At 38.4% G+C, this 23,807-nt stretch overlaps 1 protein-coding gene across 3 annotated transcripts; it reads right to left on the bottom strand.

The window, feature by feature from the left end:
• Window positions 1-7,944: 7,944 nt before the first annotated feature.
• On the bottom strand, window positions 7,945-22,893 carry LOC124137135. Of its 3 annotated transcripts, XM_048384428.1 has the most exons (9): window positions 22,386-22,893; window positions 21,258-21,557; window positions 18,492-18,806; window positions 17,834-17,983; window positions 15,725-15,802; window positions 14,156-14,218; window positions 9,179-9,248; window positions 8,703-9,025; window positions 7,945-8,642 (listed from the first exon to the last, which is right to left on the bottom strand). In XM_048384428.1, exons 1-9 carry the CDS (start codon window positions 22,438-22,440, stop codon window positions 8,443-8,445), a joined length of 1,554 nt encoding a protein of 517 aa, XP_048240385.1. In that variant the 5' UTR covers window positions 22,441-22,893; the 3' UTR covers window positions 7,945-8,442. The 3 variants fall into 3 exon arrangements, with proteins under 3 accessions (XP_048240385.1, XP_048240384.1, XP_048240383.1); XM_048384427.1 differs by having other exon boundaries at window positions 7,945-9,025; XM_048384426.1 differs by lacking the exons at window positions 7,945-8,642; window positions 8,703-9,025; window positions 9,179-9,248 and adding exons at window positions 11,688-13,572; window positions 13,782-13,863.
• Window positions 22,894-23,807: the final 914 nt, after the last annotated feature.

Consider the following 23,807-nt stretch of genomic DNA (forward strand, 5'->3'; position numbering starts at 1 on the left):
CGATGTCACAATCATTTCTCCGTTGAAAGTTATATGCATTGGACTTGAAGCTGGGAATAAAACATCTTTGAATAATTGTCATGATGGATGCCAACAGTCTCAAACTACATATGCACGTGTTGAATCATACAGCCAATAGAAAAATACGGTCGGGGTGTGTGATCTTGCTGTTCAATACAACGGGTAGTAAACATTAAAATTTAATAACGTAAAATAAGTAACTTCCTCACCTATACTCGCCTTTTAATTATCTATTAAAAGATACTACCCGATAGAAGAAAGTCATGTGATAAAACATCAGAGAGATATAACTTATGATTAAATGTGCAAAAACAGTAAACTTACCAACAACACTAATCCACACGTTTGATTTATCATTGCCTCTGTTAGTATAAAATATCCCGACTTCCGAAGATTGTTTTTGTAATTTTCTGTTGTATAGGTTGATGTCCACATTTGACCAGTTTTGACCATTGACTGAAATGGTCAAGTTTCCCCCATTTAAACTTTGCTCAATCAATGTTACTTGAATGTCTGTCCCTGTGATCGTCACCACACAACTGTTATCCATCCCAACACTGTACGGGTAGCCTGGCGAGTGAAGGTACACAGATTCGTTTGTGGCTGTCGTGATGGTGTCAAAGCCACAGATGTGGCAAACAAGTCAAACGCTAGATAGAACGTGTCTCTGACATATTTTGATGTAACAAATGTTATATTTGGGACAACACTTTCTTAGTAAAGTACATTTTTGGGTTTGAGTCCCGTCCGACTGGGAGTTTAACATACTAATAGCATTGCTTTGATTAAAGAAGTTGATTTGACGGTCCTGTCGACATACAGACATGCACCATCCCTGTGACAATTCTTCTCCTTCCTTAAAACGAGACTAATGTGTCTTGGTTTGTCAGCACCATACCCGTGCTCGTGGGTTCACCAAAGTGGTAAACGTCTGGTACCATCTGCATCACTTCGGGCTTTCATCAAGCTAACACGTCGGGAAATAATGTTCAAAGCGGCGTTAAACCTTACTCACTCACTTTAAACGAGACGGCAACATATTGAAGGCATAAGAACATTATTATATATATATCGTATGATAAGTTCAGATGTGATAATAATTCACCCAAACATATAAACGTGACAAAAACAATTAGACACTTTGGTCATTGAGGGTAAAATGTATATATGTCATGTACACCATATTATCTGGATGAAATTGATAACTAATCATCTTAATATATCTCAAAATGCTTACACAGAATTCTTATTGACAGACTTCATTTAACGGTGCGAGTAGTATTGCTTTTAAGCGCGATGGCTATAATTGGGGACTAGTCATTTAGTCATTAATTGCAGGGGGGTCGAGATTAAGGTAATGATTAAGGGGGCATGATTAATGATACATAACATGGGGGTCAGCAAAATATGATCCACTCCTAAGACGAATCTCACCACCCCTCCCCTTGCATGTCTCACCATTGATGCACCTGTACTTTACTTCGGCAGCAGCAGCAGTGGCAGCAGGTTTACATTCGCCAAGTGGAGACACACTTTCATTACATGACTGTTGCCCATCGCAGTTTACGGACAAGCCATTTATGGAGGTCTGAAGGACCTCTCTACACGATCCGTTAGTTTGTAATCGACATGAGTTTGTGACTCCGATCCCATATGACTCTTCCTCTACATGTATCCTTTCATTGGCGGAACACTGAAGTTCAACTGTTATTGGACTGTTCCGTACACAGGTCCTCCCATGTTTCACTGTAACTGCAGACAGAAATAACTATGCAAAAGCAATCTCAACGCCTTTATATAAACGCATTTTACGTACATATTACCCATAAAGGTATATCGGAAAGATCGAGTGTAAATAACAAAATATCAACGCCTGAGCATAACCAGTCTCGATTATCCTCCGAAACAGATTCTATTGTGCGTAAAATGCACAGTATGGGTAAACACTGAATGGACCGCAAAAGGGCATGAGGATGTCCCGTCCTACCGGCAGTAACCGTGACACACACACAATTTGCATGAAAAAACATGTTTGTTTGTTGCCTGACGTGCACGCCGCCCAGCAAAACTCCTGCCGTACGACTGCGGCCTGTAAATAAACCAGGCAATCAACCGGTGTGCCAGAACCTCCAATGACACGAAAGCACATTTACTGACTTTGTTGGTTGGTTTGATTGGTTTGTTCTTTAACGCCGCACTCAGCAATATTCAAGCTATTTGACGGCGGTCTGTAGATAAGGGTAATCCAGTGATTAATATCATGAGCATCTATCCACGCAACACCCGATCCCGTTAGTCGCCTCTTATGACAAGCATAGTCGCCGTTTACGACAAGCATCGGTTCAGGAAGACCTTTTCCAACCCGGATCTAGATCTTCACGAGCCATTGACTTTGTTGAGACTTAAAACAATGTGTTCATTTTGAATTACGTCTACTGTGTACAAGTGCAGAGCTCTGCTGCTTATAAGTTGGTTGTTTGTGTTTTGTTTCACGCCACACTCTGCAATATTCCAACTATATGACTGCGGTCTGTAAATAATCGAATCTGGACTAGACAATCCGGTGATTGAGCATCAACCCATGTAATTGGGACACGATGACATGCATCAACCAAGTCAGCGAGCCTGACTACTCGATTAGTTGCCTCTTACGCCTTTTACGACAAGCATTGGTTGCTGAAGATCTATTCTAACCGGATTTTCACGGGTTTGCTTATGTTCGTTTATCAGTCCAGGTGACAGTTTTAATGTTTAATGGTAGTCGAGAACCACTCGTCACAAATTGATTTCTTCATTTTCTGGGGTAAGAGTGACACAGCCGTATGCGACACCACAATATGCTGTGAAAATTTGCGTGCTAGAAATGTCTGATCGTGGGTTCGAACCCTAGTTTTGTCCTGCATATGTTTCTATTCTGTTTCACCACAACCGTTCTCGTGGGTTTCACCAAAGTGGTAAATGTCTCAGACCTGAATCACTTCAGGTTTTTCGTCCACATCAAGCTGACACGCCGTGATATACTTGTAACCGAATCACTATTCAAAGTGGCGTTCACTCACTCTTCATTTTCTTTCTTAAAATAAAAGGAGTCAAGCATACTCGAAACTCGGAATTACGTATCATCTGTCCCTCGTGACAATTATAGAGATCATACCAATGTAATAAATTATCTAATTAATAATGCCGTACATTTCATTGTCTACATGTATTCTAAAAAAAACATATTTTTCAATATGAATACTTACCATTTGAAGGCGAAATCAAATACACAAAACAAACGAATACTGCTCCCTGAAATATAAACTCGGACTGCATAGTTAGTGTGCTTTAGGTCCAAGAAACTTTACAATGAGTGCTGCATAGTTCCGTCAGGCATTAACCTGGAAGCTGTTCATGCGATGGTAGTCACAATATCTTCCTCCGTGGTGTTGGTTTGTGTCCACCCTTGTAAGACTAGGAAAACCGCCACGACGAAAGTCCCAAAATATATTACACAAATAAGATTACTTTTGTATGATACGAGAACATCCACTTTGTCATCATGTAAATCAGTATGTAAACACTTGTCTTATAACATTAATTCAAGCTCCAGAGAAATGTGTATTACGCGTGAAGCTAGTGACCAAAGTAGGGTTATGAGAACACAATAGTAAAATAACGTCTACGACATACAAACAAGTATACATTTTTCATCAACATGATAAGACGCTGTAATTTAACCTCGCTCACATGGGAGACCCTCAAGAACGAAAGTATTGCTACAATTAGCAGCCAACCCTATCTCACAGGTCGGGAGAAGGAGGAAGTATGAAACTAAACTGTAAAGCCACCAACTATACACTATGACATTGCGTGAAAGGTTGATGTATATTATTATGCCCAAAGAACTATGACGAACTTGGTGAAAGGGCAGCTTGAATAACTTGATGGTTGAACACCATCGGTTTTGTGCGCCAGGGGTATTGTTCGTCCCGCTGCTCACATGAACGTTTAACAAAATACCACGCCTCACTGGTGATAGTGAAAATCCCTCAGAAACCTAACCTACGTTTCATTTGTAATGCAATGTTTGTATGTGATATTGGTTGCGGCAACGATAATGATGATGAAAACATGTTTATTATTTATGTATCCAAGGTCTTAAATCCTTTTGTATTGTATCTGAGTATTAGTATAATATATTTATTGTGATAATTGAAAGGGCTAGGTCCCCCAGCTGAAAAGGCGCCGCAATTCGCTGTGCAGAGTTTAATCCCTTAATTACACGTGCCTGAACCATAAGGGGATCGAACCACCGACCACCGACCTTCCCCCTTCACAATACAAAAGGACCAGGATACAAATAGAAATAAGAGACAATATAATAACTACGACGCCATGCTCTTTGATCAGACATTAGCTGAATAAATTGTTAGTAAACACCACCAGGCAATGCCGGAACACATTTTATTCCCTACCATTTACTCTCAGTTGATGATCGAACAATTTCAAGAAAAACGTGATCTTCAAACACTGATCACGCTTGAATTCAAATATTCAAGCAAATATTTTTAAGTAATCGTGACTTCCTTAATCAAAGAAACAAGTGATATATTTATTCAATTTCCAGCTTCGATCTGTGCGAAAATATGTGTACGTATTTATCTTTTGTGTCAGTATTTAGCGTACAGACTTCATAACTTTAATACGAGGGCTGGGCAAAAAGTTCTAAGCCTGACTAACATTCAACTGGTCAACGTAGTACAATGTTTGAGTAGTTCATTCCACGTGTGCTTTGTCTGTTGAGGTCGTTTGTATATTAGTGACAGCCAGGTGAACGTGATAAGGGTCCAAATGGACACAGATATGGCAAGGAACGAGTACCGAGCAGTCATCAAGTTTTTTTACTTTAGTAAAAAGTACTTCACGAGAACTCCAGGATCGCATGGCAGATATGTTTAAGGCTGGGAGAACAAGATTCAATCAAGCAGATAGAAAAATCTTATACCGTCAGAAAGAACATAAGGAAGACACAGGTCTAAGCCATGGATCCATTGAAACTGTTTTTCATGAACATTTACAGATGAATAAGATATCTGCTCGTTGGGTGACAATTTTTCAAAATTCTGACGTTGCTAGAGATAACTTAGAACTTATTGAGGAGGATTTCGTCAAATTAAAAAAAAAGTTTAGTAACGGGTGATAAAACATGGGTCTTCCACTATGATCATGGGTAAAAACGTCAATCCATTGAATGGCACCATTCCATTTCTCCGGCACCAAAGAAATTCAAGTCTTCAAGATCAGTGAAGAACGTTATGGCCACTGTATTCTGGGATACAAAGGGTGTGATCCTTGTTGATGACTTAGAAAGTCAAAAGACGATTACTGGTGCCTATTATGCGGATGTGCTTCATCCCCTGAAAGATTCTATCAAAGAAAAACGGCGATGATTTCTCTTGATAGGTATTGTTGACACGGGTGGCCAAGTAGCCTGAGAGGCCACAAATCATTATGAGCGTGATGGTCGTCGATTCGATCTCATATTAGTGTTGACAACAATTCTTGATATTTCAGCACCCGTTCGTGGATTTAGCTTCAGCTTCAGGCATATTGATGATCTTATATCGTCCCTTTCAGAACACACTCTATAGATGTATGAATCCTTTTAACAAAGTTACTAGTCGGGAACTACACATCTTCTGTGATACAGGAGCGCAAGATAAATATCCGTAGGATCTACTACTTTTCGCATGTGAACAATCACAATCTGTCAGCTGATCTCCAGGGGTATGTGGTGTGATATATTCTGTCTATGAGCCTATGTACCCGGAGCCCCGGCAGTTAGCAAAACCCGTAGCAGACGACGCAAACGAACTGAGTTACTTCCCTTTGCCTGTCTGCATCGCGTCCACACACACAGTTGTCAATCGTATAATAGACTTGCAATCCTCCCTTACAAAGTTGTAGAAACAATTAAGAGGGTGGTTACAACATAACAATCGCAAGGAGGCTTGATATAACTTCTATGTCAGTGATTCTGGCTAAATTTACTTTATATTTAGTTTATTCTATGTGGTCTCTATCAGGCTTCATACTCGCGTAATAAAGTAACGCAACACTGGCTTTATACTCACATTAGTTTTACTTTCTCTTCAGTTCATCTATCAATACACGACAGGATCAGAACGGCCAGGCGCGTCACAAAGTTTGAAACTTAGAACGATCGGGATTCAACTCGTTCGACTGCAAAACCGCGCTCTCATCTTCTAATTTTGAAAGTATAATTTTAAAGTGTTCGGGTCTTTGTCACACGTCCTCATAGATCATTTTAATTGGTTAGAACAATATCAGACCATTAAGTCTTGTTTGTGACATGATCGGAAAATTACCGGGACCTACTAACCTATCTAAGATGGCTATTGTATATTGGCGACGACAACACCGAAGCCATCCCGAAATGTCCTGTCACTGTCATCGCCCTAATGAATTCCTGCTTGTTTGCGACAACACTTCGGCGTTTTAATGTTATAACCATTAATTTAAAGGTTGACCTTGTTATAATTTTGGGGATGCATTTTTACCTTATAATAGTATTCAGAACAGTTGAATAAGTAACTAAGTTGAACAACCACTAACAAAATAGAAGTACTTCATTTAGTTCAGATAACAATAAGGAAAAATGCCATAACACCATATTTTTTAAAACAGTAATTGTATAAACGTTGTTAACAGACTTATTTGATAAAAAAAAACAGTTAAAAAAAGTAAGTAAGATAAATGTTACATTCCTTATATCAGCTAAGGGTCCTGTTTGTGAAAATATGCACTAGACAAAAGATTTAGAGTCTAGGCAAATCAATTTTAGGACCATGTAGACAATACAAACAAATCAAATATGGCTTGGCATCATCTGTTGTGTATTAGAGGATGGTCATGATCTGAAATGTTATGGCGTTTTTTAAGGAAGGAGAAACATTAAAGTGTAAAACACTGATACACGAGATACACGAGATTTGGGAACACTGACATGAACAGTAATATCAAGAAACATAAAATAAACATGCATAAAAGGGTATAGAGAAAATGGTGGAAACAAATTGAAACAGGTTTTAATAAAGAAAAACATATTGTACTAAACAACTTGCCTGTGCACAAGCGGTTCCCAAGGACAGGATATAGCATAGACAACACAAACTTGTTTGACTGAAGACTACACGTATGCTTCACATTACAAATTCAGATATAGCACCCGTGTGAAGCATATTGGAGCTGAGAAGTATTACGTGCATTCACACACGGAATCAATATAATTCATCTGTGTATGCCCATTCCTCTAAAAGATGTAACACTAAAGTATTTTGAATTGTAGAAATATAGTAAATTAAAATGAATAAAACTTAGTAACTCTGGGGTGTCTCCGATAGATATGACTTTCAGTTTATTGACAGATTTGATTAAAGGGGATAACGTAGATGTAGTCACTTCCTCTAATTAATCTGCTAATTTGAATTCAATTGTCATGTAATAGCACTGTTACTAAAACATGTCTCTTGTTTTTTGTATCGGGTGTGAATAGTTGATAGTCTAATTATATATTTTACTATTCTTACCCAGTCGAATGATCGTCACCACCAATTCCAGCGGAGATTTATTTTTATATTTTATTATATACATGTGTTGTTAATTGTAGTAGATACTTCAATCACTGTTTCTCAGAACTCAGAACTGATAACATCGAATCATGTAATTAGTACACAGAGGATTGTTACATATCATTTCTTGTATATTTCTCCTTGAACAAAGAGCCTAGATGTATTACGTAATCGGTGCAACTTTGTGTCCACATGCACAGTCTCAGCTGGCTGAAATCACATCTCCGATCAAGTCAGCTCTATATTCCAAACATTTTATAATTCCCGAAGACACTTTGAATGAAAGGAATTAAAAAGAAAATCGTTTTATTATCATATTTAACAAACCTAGTGTAGTTGTAGTGTACGGATAAGCATCAATGAACTAATATTTTCTTTCTATATTGAACAGTTTCAGCTTCATTTGCACACCTGGAATCAGCAATAAAAGTCAGTGTCACCGTCGCCATCTCCCCCGCAAACAATAACGAAGTATGATGTTCCTCCTCTACCAGTGTCACAACAACTATCTACTCTATCACCAAGTTTGTCATACAACCAGTGTGACTGTAGCCATCCTCCCCACCATCACTGTTGGCATATGACGGCCCTCCTCTACCAGTGTCAGTGTAGCTGTCTTCCCCACCACCACTGTTGGCATGTGACGGCCCTCCTCTACCAGTGTCACTTTAGCTGTCTTCCCCACCACCACTCTTGGCATATGAGGATCCTCCTCTACCAGTGTCACTGTAGCTGTCTTCCACACCACCACTGTTGGCATATGACGGCCCTCCTCTACCAGTGTCAGTTAGCTGTCTTCCCCACCACCACTGTTGGCATATGAGGATCCTCCTCTACCAGTGTCAGTGTAGCTGTCTTCCACGCCACCACTGTTGGCATATGAGGATCCTCTTCTACCAGTGTCACTGTAGCTGTCTTCCACACCACCACTGTTGGCATATGAGGATCCTCCTCTACCAGTGTCACTGTAGCTGTCTTCCACGCCACCACTGTTGGCATATGAGGATCCTCTTCTACCAGTGTCACTGTAGCTGTCTTCCACACCACCACTGTTGATGTACGACGGTCCTCCTTCAGTACCAGCATCACCTTTGTGATCTTCCCCGCCAACCGTGTTGATATATGACGGTCCTTCTGTAATGGTGTCACCATAGCCATGATCCTCACCACTGTCGTTGCGTTGATGTAGCCTCTCGTAGTTATTACTTCTATCATACATAACCAGATTCGAGTAACTGTAATCCTCTGTAACATTGTTATTTTGTATTCTATATTGACTGGGCGTTTGTAATACCTCTCGGGGGATGCTTTCTGATGGGGGCGTCTGCGAATTAGACCTCAAGTTCTTTCTGTAGGGCCTGATTACCTTGCTGCAAAAATGAAATACATTGAAATATTGAAATACATCCCTACTAATATGAGCAAATAATGATGTCTTTATTATCAAGATTACATTGTTTATATTAATATCTCTGTCGTCTTGCCTTAAATGTTCGGGGGTAAAGATAACAGGAGATACTTACTAATACACGATGATCGATACGCAGCATAACGCCAGAACACCAACCATTGCTGCTAAAGATGTGTTGATGTCTGAAACAAGACATGCGTTACACGTTTTCGATACTTCGATGTCCTTTAGTAAATAAATGAAACCGATAATATTTGACTTTATTACAAGGATAGACTGTATACATTGTACAACATCATGGTTTTCTGTTATTAATAACGTTTTGTATCATTTCATGAGAATGAGCATTATGTAATTTAACATTTATGTCATTTGTTCAGTAATTATAAAGATTGTGCTGCGTCATGATTGGACAAGAATCTTTAATTCTGCCTCGTTCACGTACATGTAATTAAGCACAGCCTGATGGTTTGCTATCATTTTCCATTATTATTTGGAAACGTTGTAGACCATTTTACTGCAATAAATTATTCATGGTCGTGTGATCCTTCCCAAGACTGGTTGAGTCAGACCACTTGTCTTGGTGCTTGTCCTGTTCGCAAACTATCACTGACGCTGTTCAGACCTTGATACGCATTTACCTGTCTATTACCACTTCGGCGATCTACACTACTAACCCTGTAATACAGTGTTATACCCAACGTTTGAATCTATAACAGGTGCGCACATCGGTCGGTCAATTAATGTGCAGACGGACCAGTATTCAATATGCTAGTTGTGTTGCACTTATGGGGATAATCCCCATGCAATTAGGTCAGCAAGGAAAAGGAAAATAATGTACTCGATCAGAATATTTGTTACTCAGTGTCTAACTATGACCATAGATACATATCATTAGTTTGTATGGCTATTTAACGAAGCCAAGAGAAACCTTGAGCGGTTAGTAAGCATTCTATTTTTGATGTTATAATGAAAAGTTTTCATTTGATGATAGGATTGTTCAGTCACGAAAATACAGGTTTTATATGCAGTAACTATATAAAAGTGAAACAGTATACATGTAAATAGTCATTTTTCAGGCTTTTCCTCATTTTTGTGAAAGATAAGCCAACTATAGTTTACATTAGCTATTCATAAAATGTAGGCGATACTGTGTAATATCATAAAATTTAAAAAAAATTCAAGAGATATTACTTTCCAGTAATAGTTCTATGATAATAATTAACGAATTGGGAACACATCACAACCGTAGTGAAGTATGACAGTAGATATTTCGACCGCTAACGATCTCGAAGGACGACAGAGGTAGGATGGAAAATTTCAAAGTTGACGGTTTTTTTATCAGAAGTGCGTGATAGCGCCACAATGTGTCAAATTTGACATTCATTACTATGTACATGTACATGTCTCCCAGTGACGATTTGAGGGAGTCTCTCCATCCCACTCCTCATGCACTTCCCGACCAAGTTCAGCCAACGTGGTCGGTGGTCTGTCACGTTGGCGAACACGTCTCCCTATCATGTCCAGACGTGATTAATTTGGAAAACGTTTGGGCCCATTGCTGGCCATGGTATTCTGTGGGTGTTGTACTGCTGGAGGTGAGCATTAACTATTCGTGAGCACGTGATTTGTCGTCATGAAAGACAACATGTCGACTAACAGGCTTTGCAAACGGGACAGCAAAGGGTGTTGGTTGGAATCCCAGATTCGACGTTATGTACACCATTGATAATGTTGTCATTGACACTGTTGGCAATATAACGATTTGTTACGGGGCAGCACAACACGCGGCCGTCGAGCATGGAGATGAGCTGCATGTAGACGATTTCGTCTGACACGTAATTCGTACTCCTGTAGACTAACGAAGGTATGCAGCAATTTAAATCGCCATTTGAGCTCGATTTCATAGAGCCTAGATTCAGGTCATCGATCCTGTACTCTTGTCGTTGACATGGCCGCCCTGAACGAGGTTGATCGTCACCATTTTGGGTTTGTTGGTACCTGTTCCATAGTCTGCGAATCACACACTATGAAACATTGGACGAATTGGCCAATGCACTTTGACTTCTGCCAGTTTCAATTATGCAAATAGCCCGTAGAAGTTCCCCGCGTTGCAGACGCCTCATTGCTAGTTCTTACACAAAGTAGTAAATCAAGTATATCACAACTGTATGAAAAGCACAATTAATAAGATTGACAAAAATAATGGTCCACAGAGATTAATCGACCTTACTTGAAAGTGTCAAAACCACAAATGAGTCACGTGCAAAATATGGGATGTGTATTGGTGTCAGGCTTTACAGACATACACGTTCTTGCATAGGACGTTTGTCGTCAACACTTATGTTTCTTCTGATATTTGATATTGACATATATATTTCATGATCCCATATTTTTAGTATTTTTTATCACGTTTATCTTCAAGCTTGATGGTGATCACTGTTTTTTTTAATATTGCGCATGAGGCAATAGTCATGGATGGAATTTGCTCAAATTATTTGAAGAATACATACATTCACAAATGGGAATGCTTGGTCGTAGGGAAGTCAATGGAAATGTGTGTATGCGGTGTGTTTGGCGTTAAATGTATCTAGTTAGGATGTATAGAATATACTCTGACAAACAGTCAAATAATGTTTATTAGCTTCCATGTGCTATATAAGTGTACATATATACATTTAACGCAATCATCCGAATTATGTACATTAGAGAAACTGGAAAAAGTAAAACGAGAAAGGGGTGATTGAATCAGTGAACAAATAATATAAACAACATAAACATACGCATGACGACATGAATATTGTTAAACTACTTCTCCCACATTTGGAAGAAGCATTAGCTCGTAAACATCAGGAAACCGACGACTTTCCATGTCATTGATACAGGAAAAAGGCATGAAATTTTCCCCTGAGAAGAATAACATCGGCCTCTTACATTCATTGTGTTCTTAATTTTATAATTATCGTGTTTCCTCGATTTATATCGTGTTGTTAAATTGCATCACCAGTGAAAATGCCAAGACTGCAATATATAGAGAATACGAACAGGGTATATATGGAAAGAGCAAATGACAGCACGAGTCAGTCGAAGTGACATACGCAGAGGCGAGGTTATTTGTTTCTTCAAATATGAAAAATCTGATGTACGAAACTATCTTAAACTGTTTTGGGTTGTAATTGGCAAAAGAACGGTATTTACTTATAATTCATTGCCATTCATAACAGAAGAGCATTGCATATTTTGAAAATAGTCTTCAACAAAACGAGTTCGGTTGCATTTGAACATTAAATATGACCAAATATGTAAAAATGTCATTTGACCAGAGAAGCAATATTTTCTGTCTAATATTATACACTTAGATGAAACTAATGTCTTTATATTTTGAGTAGCTGGACACTGTGTGGACAGTTTCTTTTCATTTGCTGCATTTCTACATATACATTCCTGTTCATGCACCCACTGATGACGTAAATGCCTGATAGCCGTTTTGTGTAAGTCTCAGATTTACATACACCCATCATTGACAAAAATCATCTTATTTTAATGACCGTAATATAATATTATCCTTATAATCATCATTTCCTGTTGAATCATCGCCACCACAGACCGTGTTACCTGCAGCATCTCTGCTGCTACTTGAAACTGTGGTAGAGACCATTGGACACCATAACGTTATCCTCGTCATCCTGAACGCTTTTATCAAATACGTTGCTGGGAGAATCGTCCGATTCGTCCTGTATAGAATCCCTTTCTCTGTCATGTCCAAATTTATCATAGAGTTCATTGTCAACCATTCCCCCACCAGTATCATCTCCCGTATCCAGTCCTCCATCATACAAATCATGTTCTGTCATATGACTTTTTTCTGTTGATATGCGTCTGCTATCATGATTTTCGTTGTCATCCATGCTGCCAACGGGGTCATTATGGGGAGGAGGCCCTCCGTCGTAGACGTCGTTTTCTATCATATCAGCTTTTTCTTTCCTGATGGGTTTCGTGTTGCTAGGAGAAACGTCCGATTCGCCCTGTACATATCCATCCTCTCTGGCATACTCGAATTTGCCATTGTGTCCATTATCAACCATTCCATCTACAGTAACATCTTTCGAAGCCACTTCTCCGTCATATATGTCATTTTCGGTCATATCACATATTGCACGATGATCGTTGTAAGCCGTGCTGGCAACAGTGTCTTTCAGGAGTTGGGGTGCTCCGATGTCGGCTGTGCTGGTTGTGACTGTAAATGTACTGTTGTCGTACATATTTACTCTAGAACTCCTAGGCAACACATCAGAATACTGATCTTGCACTGGAGTTTTATAGTTCTCAGTTTTGTGTCTAGATTCTGTATGTAATATCCGTTCACCACTTCCAGCAACCAATTCTGGATCAAGCACAAAATGCATGTTACTCGTTTCGTTTTGTGAGTGAGTGAGTTCAAAAGACCTTTCAAAACTCTCGCTACCAGGAGCAACAGGTGAACCGCTGTTCTTCACACGATGACACCTGAAAGACAATAAGACAATTATTGGACATGTTTATGTGACATTAATATTTAATATTAAGGAGAATGTATTTCAGACAGCCCTTAAGGTTGATAGTTGAAGACAATTATATGCATTATCTATTTACTTTTATTAACTTATACTATGAATATTACAGTACCACCACCCCCTCCACAAAAAGGAAGAAGGAAATAAATAATATAATATTACCTGCAAAGGACAACCGCAATCACGACAATTAAGATCAGGATAAAACAGCCTGATGCCGCAGAGGCAATCCAAACTACCGTTTCTGTAAGTGTAAGGTTAATACGATGATATACTAAGTGAGTGAAATACCTCTATCTATGTATCGTAAGCAATAATTGACTTTACATTTCCGACCATATGTTCTGTTAAGTTATTATTTTTAACGTCAGTAAGGTTGGATCAATTTAGACTGCTTCATGCACGCTGATGAAGTGTTACAGTGTGATTATGTACTGGATCAGAAAAAACCCTCAAAGGACATATGTGTGTATCCAGTGACTTTGAAAACGTTAAATTGGACAATGAGTTTTTCAGATGGATGTAAAAGTGTTTACCTGGATCAGACCCATCGCTAGCTGCCGTTGACGTGGTTGTTGAAAGTGTTGTGTCCTTATTGTCTGGAGTTACGATGAAGAATTAACAATTGTGATGTAAAATGATTACATTTCCACACATCATATTTGTACATATATGTGCATCAAAGATAATATTAATACACGGTTTCAGAAAAAAATCCAGTAATATACCTTTCTGTGAAATTATGTCAGGTAAATTGTTCTTGCTTGACAACGGTATAAGGATCTATACCGAAACGTCGCTTTTTACAGTATTAAAGAAGTTGTTATCCATAAAATTGTGTCTATCTTGTCATCCGCCAACTTCTAAGTAATGCCTATCAAACAAGAAATACAAAAAGAACGTCGATCTCAAAAGTATTAGCGCTCAACTCACATCACGAGTACAAATTTCATTAGAATATGAATTCGCCGCCATGGATTAGAATAAGGAATATTCAATTCAATTCGCTATCTTGACTTGTTCCATGAGTACCCGTGTTGTTTCGAGTGAACAGTTGCATGTGTTTGTGACAGGTGCCACCGGTGAGGCAGGATACGATCACCTTTCATTATTAATCTCATACAAATGTTATAGTCGGAATAGTACAATGGTCTCCTCTTATAAGCAGATATTTCTGTTGATAACGCAGAGGGTTTTGTCACTTTTAGTTCCGATTTTTTCCATGAACGAGCTGACCTGTACAAGAGATTGTGTGTATCGGTTAATACATCTGGTACTGACTATATTTCTTTTTGAAAAATCATAAGAAGTATAACTGTTTATTTCTACGGGCGTTTTCCGGTTACTGGTTTCAGTCAATCCTGTTGAAAGTTCCCTTTCTTGTTATTAGGCAATTATAAGACGGCACGACGAAATACAGTGGTAACAATAGTCCCTGCCACTTGCAATAGAATTACGAAATATCGCGATGATTAATGAACGAAGATAGCTGCACGTGTGCTGGTATTTACAAAGTGAAAACCAGCCTTTCCGCCTATAAGGAATATTACTACAACGTGCGATTTTCAAGAATTATCCATTTTGCTTGAGATAAATATCAATATTTAGTTTTCATCACCAGGTTACAATCCGGGTTACAAATGAATATGAATATGAATCCTATGCTTTACGCTAACATGTCCAATGTTCGTCTATGGATAAAACATGTACAAAGACGCGTACAAATATAAAAAAATACTACCCGATAAATGACGATATCTAGAGTTAACTAACAAACAATGAAACGTGATATAAGAAAAAAAATTCAAAAAAAATTGAAGTTGAATATAATGAATGTGTCTTCAAAATAATATGGGACCGTGTTACAAAATAGTCGGTTTCTAGCACAAATCCTGGACGTTCTGCGAATACCCCATCCAACCTCCTCCAGACGATCGGTCCGTAATATTCAATGACCAACAAATGAAATCCGACTAATTGAGTGCTTGAGTACATTTGTCCGTGAAAAACCGCTTCCATGGAGCATTGAATGAGACCACTACATGAACTGTGCGTAATCATTCATCATGCGATCTGGATGTTTAAATAGTTATTTATATATTCACCTGTTATAAACGAAGCAGTCGACGTCATGTTTTCTTTCGTTGTTCGATTCACTGTCTTTGCCTCTGTGGTTGATTTGTCTGTTGAGAGAAAGAACCTGTAGAACGAATACCGTAGGAAATGGACGCAGAATTGGGTTAAAATAATGTATGATTTTTCCCGTTGAGATGAATTGTGTAATATATTCATGTTTTGTTGAGGAATATTACTTAGTGTAATGACAAAAATCGCAAAGTGCGATTTTCAAGAATTATCCATTTTGCTTGAGATAAACATCATCATTTAGTTTTCATCACCAGGTTACAATCCGAGTTACAAATGAATACGAATATGAATCATTGTGTAATATATTTATGTTTTGAACCCTTTGAATTTCTATTCAGTGACGGTTGTTTTAGATATGAACAATACATGTTAATTTACTACTAATCGAAGGAGGTGTTTGGTGGCAGTGCGAAAGGTTCAAACAAATTGTTTAGTTCTTTGAAGACAAGTTTCAAGAAATCTTTTAAAAGTTTCACATACCTTTTGTACACATGTATATACATGTTGTTAGACTAGTATTACATGACCATTGATAAGACCATTAGATAAGGATGTTATGGAGATAAAAGTAGAATGTTTCGTAAGTTATTTGGTATTGTGGAAGAAAGTCATAGATACGTTCTGTAAGCTAAGTTCTTATATATAAACAGTGGGATTAGTGTTAATAAAGAAGACTTTTCATTACACAGTTGTTTTTGGTTGTTGTTTTGTTTTGTTGGGGTTTTATTTGGGGGGGGGGGGGGGGGGGGGGGTGTAATTATTCATTTTTACATTTTCACATTTTTCACATTGTGTTATTGTACCATGATGTAATTTTTCAAAGTGTCCGCATTATTGGATATATTGTAAATGCTACTGATTTTTAGTTTTAAAAAATGTGGATTATACCATCCTGTTAAGTATTCTGTCTCTCAGTTCCATACATAAGTAGTCGAATCTTACATACACTATGTATAGTAATTCAAGGTGTTCAAAGCCTATACAAATATGTCAAATATTTTAAGCACTATGTACATGTACATTGAATAAAAGCAACAAAACCCTTTCCATAATCCCAAGAAATGTCTTTTAAAAGCAGAGTCCATTGTACGAAGGCATCTAAAACGGCATAGCATAATCCCCCTGATGAACGGTATACAATATGTCACCCGAAAGTCGTCGGGTAGAAACGCTTTTGGAACAGGCGCGATATCTTGCGTTTGTATGTGCGTGCATATATAACTGAATATTATAGTATCTGTGTGGTATTGATAACATAATGAGTTTACATTATATGCTTATATTATGCATGGAAACAATTAGACGCATACAGCTGCAAGTTGACAATTATTGATATTATGTCATTCGGGAATTGGTATGCATACAATAATAATGTTGTGTGAATGTTTCCTGTGTACCCTATATCTGCACTGAAAACATTTCCAATTAATAAAGCTTCTGGTTTGTGTGTGTTTATTAGGTCACAAAAGTAATTTCACAAACACATATTACTTAGTTTACATGTACATGTGGCCTGTATTTAGTTGTTCATGCATACTGTGAGCATTCCTTTTAGGCAAGGAGAAGATATATCACAAAACAAGATGATTTCAATACGGACAGATTTACAGCCAGTTACAGCACACCAGCTGCTCTTCTCATGGTACATGTATGTCGTTCTAATCGGATGTAGTTCTTACGGATGGTAGCCCAGCAATATGTATATGACAGATTTGTTTGTTCTGTATGTTGTCTTTTTACAGCATTTGATTATTTACACACATATAAACCAGTTTATACGTGCGTGGAAAGCTGTATTGAGATAAATGATTATTATAAAAGCTAATTCAAATCCATTGCTATTCTTAAGGTAATGAACAAAGGTAATAACAATACAGACATCGACTACATTTGTTACATGTGTGTCAACAAGTATGTTTTACCCAACACAAATCTCTATATTTATACAGAAGAAAAAAAAAAAAAAAGAGTGGTAATTAAAAACATATAGTTATAACCAGCTATTAATACTGATCACTTACGTATACGTTCATGGTTATACAATATTGTCACCAGTAGACACTCACCCATAGTAGTAGAAGGTGCACTTCCTGTTGTCGCAGTTGTTTCACTGGTTGTATCTTGTGAAATAGATGGATGATGTGGTGACATGGGTACTGGTGTGGTTGATGCATCCGACATTAGTCCGTTGGAAGTTATATTCATTTGACCTGAAGCTATGCAAAACATATTTCTGCAGCAATCACTAGGCCTGCGCTACACCTTTATCTTAAGGAAGGTATGCGATTTATGGAATGAGAAACTAGCAGACCATGGCGCAATAGGTCGTGTAATTCATTTATATCTACTGAATAATTAGTTAAAATACATTTTATTATACATTATATACACTTTGAAAGCACCAGTCACGTCATAGATCATACAATTATATCACGGATCGATGTTAAAAGATGGGGGGTTTCAGTGTGGCGTTATTGCACTTTTTTATGGAACCAGTGGTTCTGGAGAGATGTCGAAACATAGTACAAATCAGAGAGTATTTATTCAGGATAGTTTGGTTAAAGGGATTCACACACGAATCACTGAAGGTAAATTGAAATTATTACATGCTTTCTCGAAAGGAAGGCAAAATTCACTATCGCCATTAGATCATATTTTACTGTTCATTGATTGATAAATTGATATGGACTTAAAGATATAAATGATTTATACACTGATACATACCAGCAACACGTATCCATACATTTGATACATTCTGATCATGGTTATCATAGACTATTACTACTTCGGCAGCTGTTCCCGGAAATACCCTGTTGTATTGGTTCACGTTCACGCTTGTCCAGAGTTGTTTCCCGTCACCTGAGATGTTAAGTAACCCTGTCTTCATCCGCTGTTCTACCAATGTTACTTGTATATTATCCCCTGTGATCCTAACAACACAGCTGCTGTTTACAGGGTCACTGTCAGGGAATCCCGGGGAATGGAGGTACACCGACCCGTTTACTGTTTTGTTGACTGAACTACACATATCCATACTACCTGAAACACAGTGCACATGACAAGTAGAACAACTTATAGGTTGGGATTCAAACTAGCGATATATCTATGGTAATAGGAACATCAAGCAAATTGATTTTTTTATGTTTGATCTTTGTACTGGCGCCCGGTTGATCAGGGCTAAAATGAAGAAAACCTGAAGCTGAATAGCTTTGGAGCACAAATAGAAGTTGGTCCAACAAAACCTTGACATGATTTTCGAAATGTGAAACAAATACACTTCTGATCGACACGTCAAGATAGACAGCTATGAGGAACAATACTAAAAGAAACATGCTGGACACACCATGTATGTGCAGTTTATTTGGACATTATATTGGGTAATATTTGGCCTTCGTCAATAAACGTAGTTAAACGTAATTAATCAGGAACACATGATCATAATGAGGCATTATTATGGACGTTTAATAGGTAATTACAGTTTCGGCACAATCATTAAATCGTGGCCTCAGGATTCCATTCATTGACCTCGAGATAAACAGTCTCGGACTCAGGATATCATGTCCTAAAGTTTCGATACGACTTTTACAATTGTCTACAGACTCATGATTCGCACATGGAACTGTGATGTGTAATTTGTATGACATAGTTTGGAGCGACTATATCCCATGATACAGTAACGGGCCTCTCCGGGCGGCCTGCAGAAACCCAGAGATGCCAAACCAGTTACGTACGCATGTTATCACTCAGGCATAATCTGATAAACCGCGAATGCTCGATATCACAGGTGTAAATTCTCAACTGAAGGTATACACGTGTTTGTTGTGTTTACAGTTTTTGCATTACATATTTGTGTACTGCATGTCAGGTGCATGTTGTCATAACGAACTAAATACATTAATCCACATTTCTGAAAATGTCAAATTTGACTTTCAATGTGATCATTTTGTCATCACATGTCCTCGTCATGATGTGAAATGGAGCTTAACGTAGAGTTCAAGATTATTGCACTTACATAGCGATGTGCATACACACGTGTGTACGGATGTATGTCGGTTTGTGGTGTCAACCCACTGACCCATCATGATACAGTTAAACATGAATACCCCACTAAGAATAACTGCATGTATACCTACCAGTCCTTGTCTTGTCGCCTTAAAGACGAACGCTAAACAGTACCGACTTTTGACGTGACGCGGGAAAGGGATCGAACCACCGACCAGACGCTCTATCCACTTGTTCACTGAGGCGGACCGCAATAAGCTTCAATGCAATCTCGGCAACTACCATATTACATTAATCATATTTTATTACTGAAGGGTATCGTAGCAAACTTTAGAATTTGTCTGGTTTAATGGCGCCTTGAACAGTATTTTAGTTATATCATGGCGTGTCAGCCTGGTAGGAAAGCCCAGAGTTATGCAGCTTTTGGGCGTGTATTAACGAGCACGGGTGGGGCCCTGGTAAATCTAGAACCCAGGATCATAGCTTCATAGGTTTTTGACACGAGAATTGCGGCGCCTCAGGCGCTAGGATCACCCGTGCCACGGAACATAAAATATATTCAGGTTAGAGGCTGCAAAAACACATTGCAGATCCTCCCCCTCACTGCCACCTGTTTTCACATTTAGGTTAATCTCACATATAGTCGCACCTATTTCACATTAGGCCGATAGAGACAGGTGCGTGTAGTGCGTCTGATTCATATCAAAATTACATTTAACACATATTTTAACCACTTTAACCACTAGGCTACCCGACCGCCCCTATTTTGTTTTAAATGTTGCCAGCAATACCTATGTGAATTATGTCAAAGCATGATATGTTCATTTGTGCACTGTTAAAGTTGTGCAGCCGATGATCAGGAAACGTGAATTATATTCCATCCTAACAACGTCGAGCTTTATTCGAGTTTAAGTCAGTGCTTGAAAACACGATCTGCCGAAAATAGTTAGGATTCCTAAGAACGAGATTAGATGTGATGCACGTCAAGTTCCAATGTCAAAGAATGGCAACCACCTAATGTGACAGATCAACGTTGATAGAAAATATACTATACTATGGTTGGTTGCAAAACATACAGTAGAATGAGTTGATGATTATGAGGTACACGCGAACGTGCAGATTATTTGCTATTAACATTAACATATTCATGTATGACTGTTATGTCATATATCTACAATCATACGTGCAGGTATTACTGAATCAGTGACTAATATTATTAAAAGCAATCAATGTTCATGGTGTCAGTTTAATCACATATTATATTTACGTCACACCTTTGATGCAGGTATAATTTACTTCAGCAGCAGCATCTGTAAAGTTACAGTTTGTTTGGGGTGTTGCGATTATGGCTTCACGGCATGACTATGTTTCGTGTACTTTTTCTTTCACCAAGGGATATGATAGGTAAAAGAGTTCCCTCATTGCCAAGTTGTCTCGAATTATAATTGATCAAAGACAAAGGCGCCATGGCTTTAACTGGCGTCTCACCTTTAATACAGCTGTAGTGTACTTCCGCAGCAGCATCTGTAAAGTTACAGTTTGTTTGGGATGTTGCGGTCACGGCTTCATGGCATGATTGTTTCCCATTACAGTTGACGACCAGGCCATTCTTGTTGCTGTTGAGAACCTTACTGCACGACTCAGCTTTTTTCAGGCGACATGTCACGGCGTCTCCATCTCCATACGCCTCTTGCTCGACATGTATCCATTCACCGACAGAACACTGAAGCTGTATTGTGAAGGTTCCCGGCAACCCCTTTGTACATCTGTTCCCAGGGCTGGTGTCACCTTTGAATATAATGTAACACGTTCACTGTCAAATATACTTGGTAAATACATCATACATTTTGGACCCGTGAAGATCCGGGGTAGAATAGCTCTTCAGCAACCCATTCTTGCCGTAAAAAGCGATTATCGGGTGGTCGGGCTCGCTGACTTGGTTGATGTCATGTTATCGTATTCCAACTGCGTGGATCGATGCTCATGATGTCACTCACTGGATTGTCTGGTCCAGACTCGATTATTAACAGCCCGCTGTCATATAGCTGGAACATTGCTGAGTGCGACGTTAAACAACAAACAAACGACATATATTTTGATTTAAGTTGTAATGAACTACTTACAAGGAATGACAGGTGCATATATGTATCACATACAAACAGGTATTTTGTCTCAAATAAGACATTACTGATAAACCCTGAAAAAATACAAACCATTAACTGTTCAGCGATTTTCTGACAAGTAAATTTTCTGATAAGCAACATGTCCCGTTGCACTTTAAATAAGTGACAAACGACTGACGTTATTAAGTCTAAGTCCCATGCAGAATATTGTATTAATGTTTAAGAAATGTTTAATGGTGTCTCAACAGAACGAAACCCATTAGAAATCCTAGTTAATTACCGTATTTCAATATCTGAAAGATTCTTTGAAATACTTATGAAACCTTCTGTGGCTATAAGATACCACTTTCTGTGTCCTAATATCGGATAGTGAAACGAACGAGAATGTCACTTCTAAAATTGAAATCTGGTGGAAATACAGTTGCAACATGAACAATGCAGCCTATCCTGAAGTACACAAAGTAATGGAACGTCTCTCTGTCTATGTACTCACCGTGTGCAGCCAAAACGAAATAAACACAGACCACAAACGCTCTTTCTGCGTGCATAGCTGTTAAATCTCAGTCCTCATAAATACAATACGTTCTTTCTGTATGTCCATGGATATACAACATATCTACTCCATTCAGACATTACATGTCGTTAAACTGTTGGATTCGTATTTAGTATGCAGAATGTCGACTCGCTGAAGTCCCAAACATTGACAATTGAATCACAGGCAAGGTACACAACTTTCGCAGGTTCAATGCATGACTGTCAGCACGTAATCACTCTCCTAAGACATCTTCAAAGTGTCGATTTCCGTGAATCTTGCAGGTATGTTTTAAATCATAGTTCTACACATATCACAGAGGAAAAATGCAGTCTTTCAATGTAAAATGAACAAGCACAAATACAAATGACATAACTAACACAAGCCAAACAAGAACCGACAATCCTCACTAGGTGGACTGGAGCTATATATAGCTTGATGTAATAGTGCCTAGTGGCCTGCGAGGTGGTGTGTGTACAAACAAGGAAGTATAATGACTACAAATGTTTAACGGGTCATAACTATATATAGTAGAGGTTATGGTGACTTACTCAATGACAATGCTGTATCTTGTCACAACTGGGAACGTCATAGTACATGTGTTTGTATTTCGTGTGCAAGATGGTGTGTGTGCAAGAGTGTGCATGTTTAGGAGGGAATGAGAATGAACAGAAATGCATGCTGGGTGATGTTCTAAAAGTGGCATGTTCTACTTACTACATTAAAGCGGTGTTTATTTCAGAATGCGTCATAAGTCCGTTATGGTATTTAACATGTAAAGGGAAAATATAGAGATTGCGATTGTCAGTGAAGTACTGTTTATGCTCAGAGCCTCTGCATGCATGGAATCATAAAAAGGGAGATAATGCAATATGGCAGATCCGGACATTCATCAAAAATGAAAAGATGAACGGCAGTTCTTTTGAAGGGGTTATAGATAATAACACAGACAGACACCAATTACACCGTAACTTACCTACCCCATTGGTCAATAGATGTAATTCTTTTTTATTCTTTCGTAAGGTCTTTTGCATAACAGCAGTACTCAAAATATATTGTGTCAACTGACGAAATAAAATCCCATAACATCTTATGGAAGTTGGATGCTCTAAATCATATCATGATAGCTTAGGGGAACAAATGCAGTTAGACTTTTCTAAGATGCAGTGAGTGATTTGGTTAAGAGCTTTAATGTTTTCATCCGTTGCTGATCATCAGTGATTTTCTTGATCGTAAATATGTTCCACTGACACGTATTTATTTGACACGTGCTATATCTGTCTTGTTTGATATATGTTATACATGTACGTGGAACGAAAGTTCAAACGTAGGGGCTACTCGCATCCACTTCATAACACATGTCAGGCTCGGGGTTGACACTCG

This window comes from Haliotis rufescens, unplaced genomic scaffold (genome assembly GCF_023055435.1).
Source record: "Haliotis rufescens isolate VD_foot unplaced genomic scaffold, xgHalRufe1.0.p SCAF_5, whole genome shotgun sequence".
NCBI classification, from domain to species: Eukaryota; Metazoa; Mollusca; class Gastropoda; order Lepetellida; family Haliotidae; genus Haliotis; species Haliotis rufescens.

Bases quoted from the DNA above. Each gene is read 5' to 3' on its own strand.
- LOC124137135 (XM_048384426.1), bottom strand. From the start codon at position 22,440: ATGCACGCAGAAAGAGCGTTTGTGGTCTGTGTTTATTTCGTTTTGGCT. The intron at 18,807-21,257 runs GTGAGACGCCAG...ACTGTGTTTCAG, and splicing joins ACACTACAGCTGTATTAAAG to GTAGTATGGATATGTGTAGT. The intron at 14,219-15,724 runs GTGAATATATAA...TCGTAACTCCAG, and splicing joins GACTGCTTCGTTTATAACAG to ACAATAAGGACACAACACTT.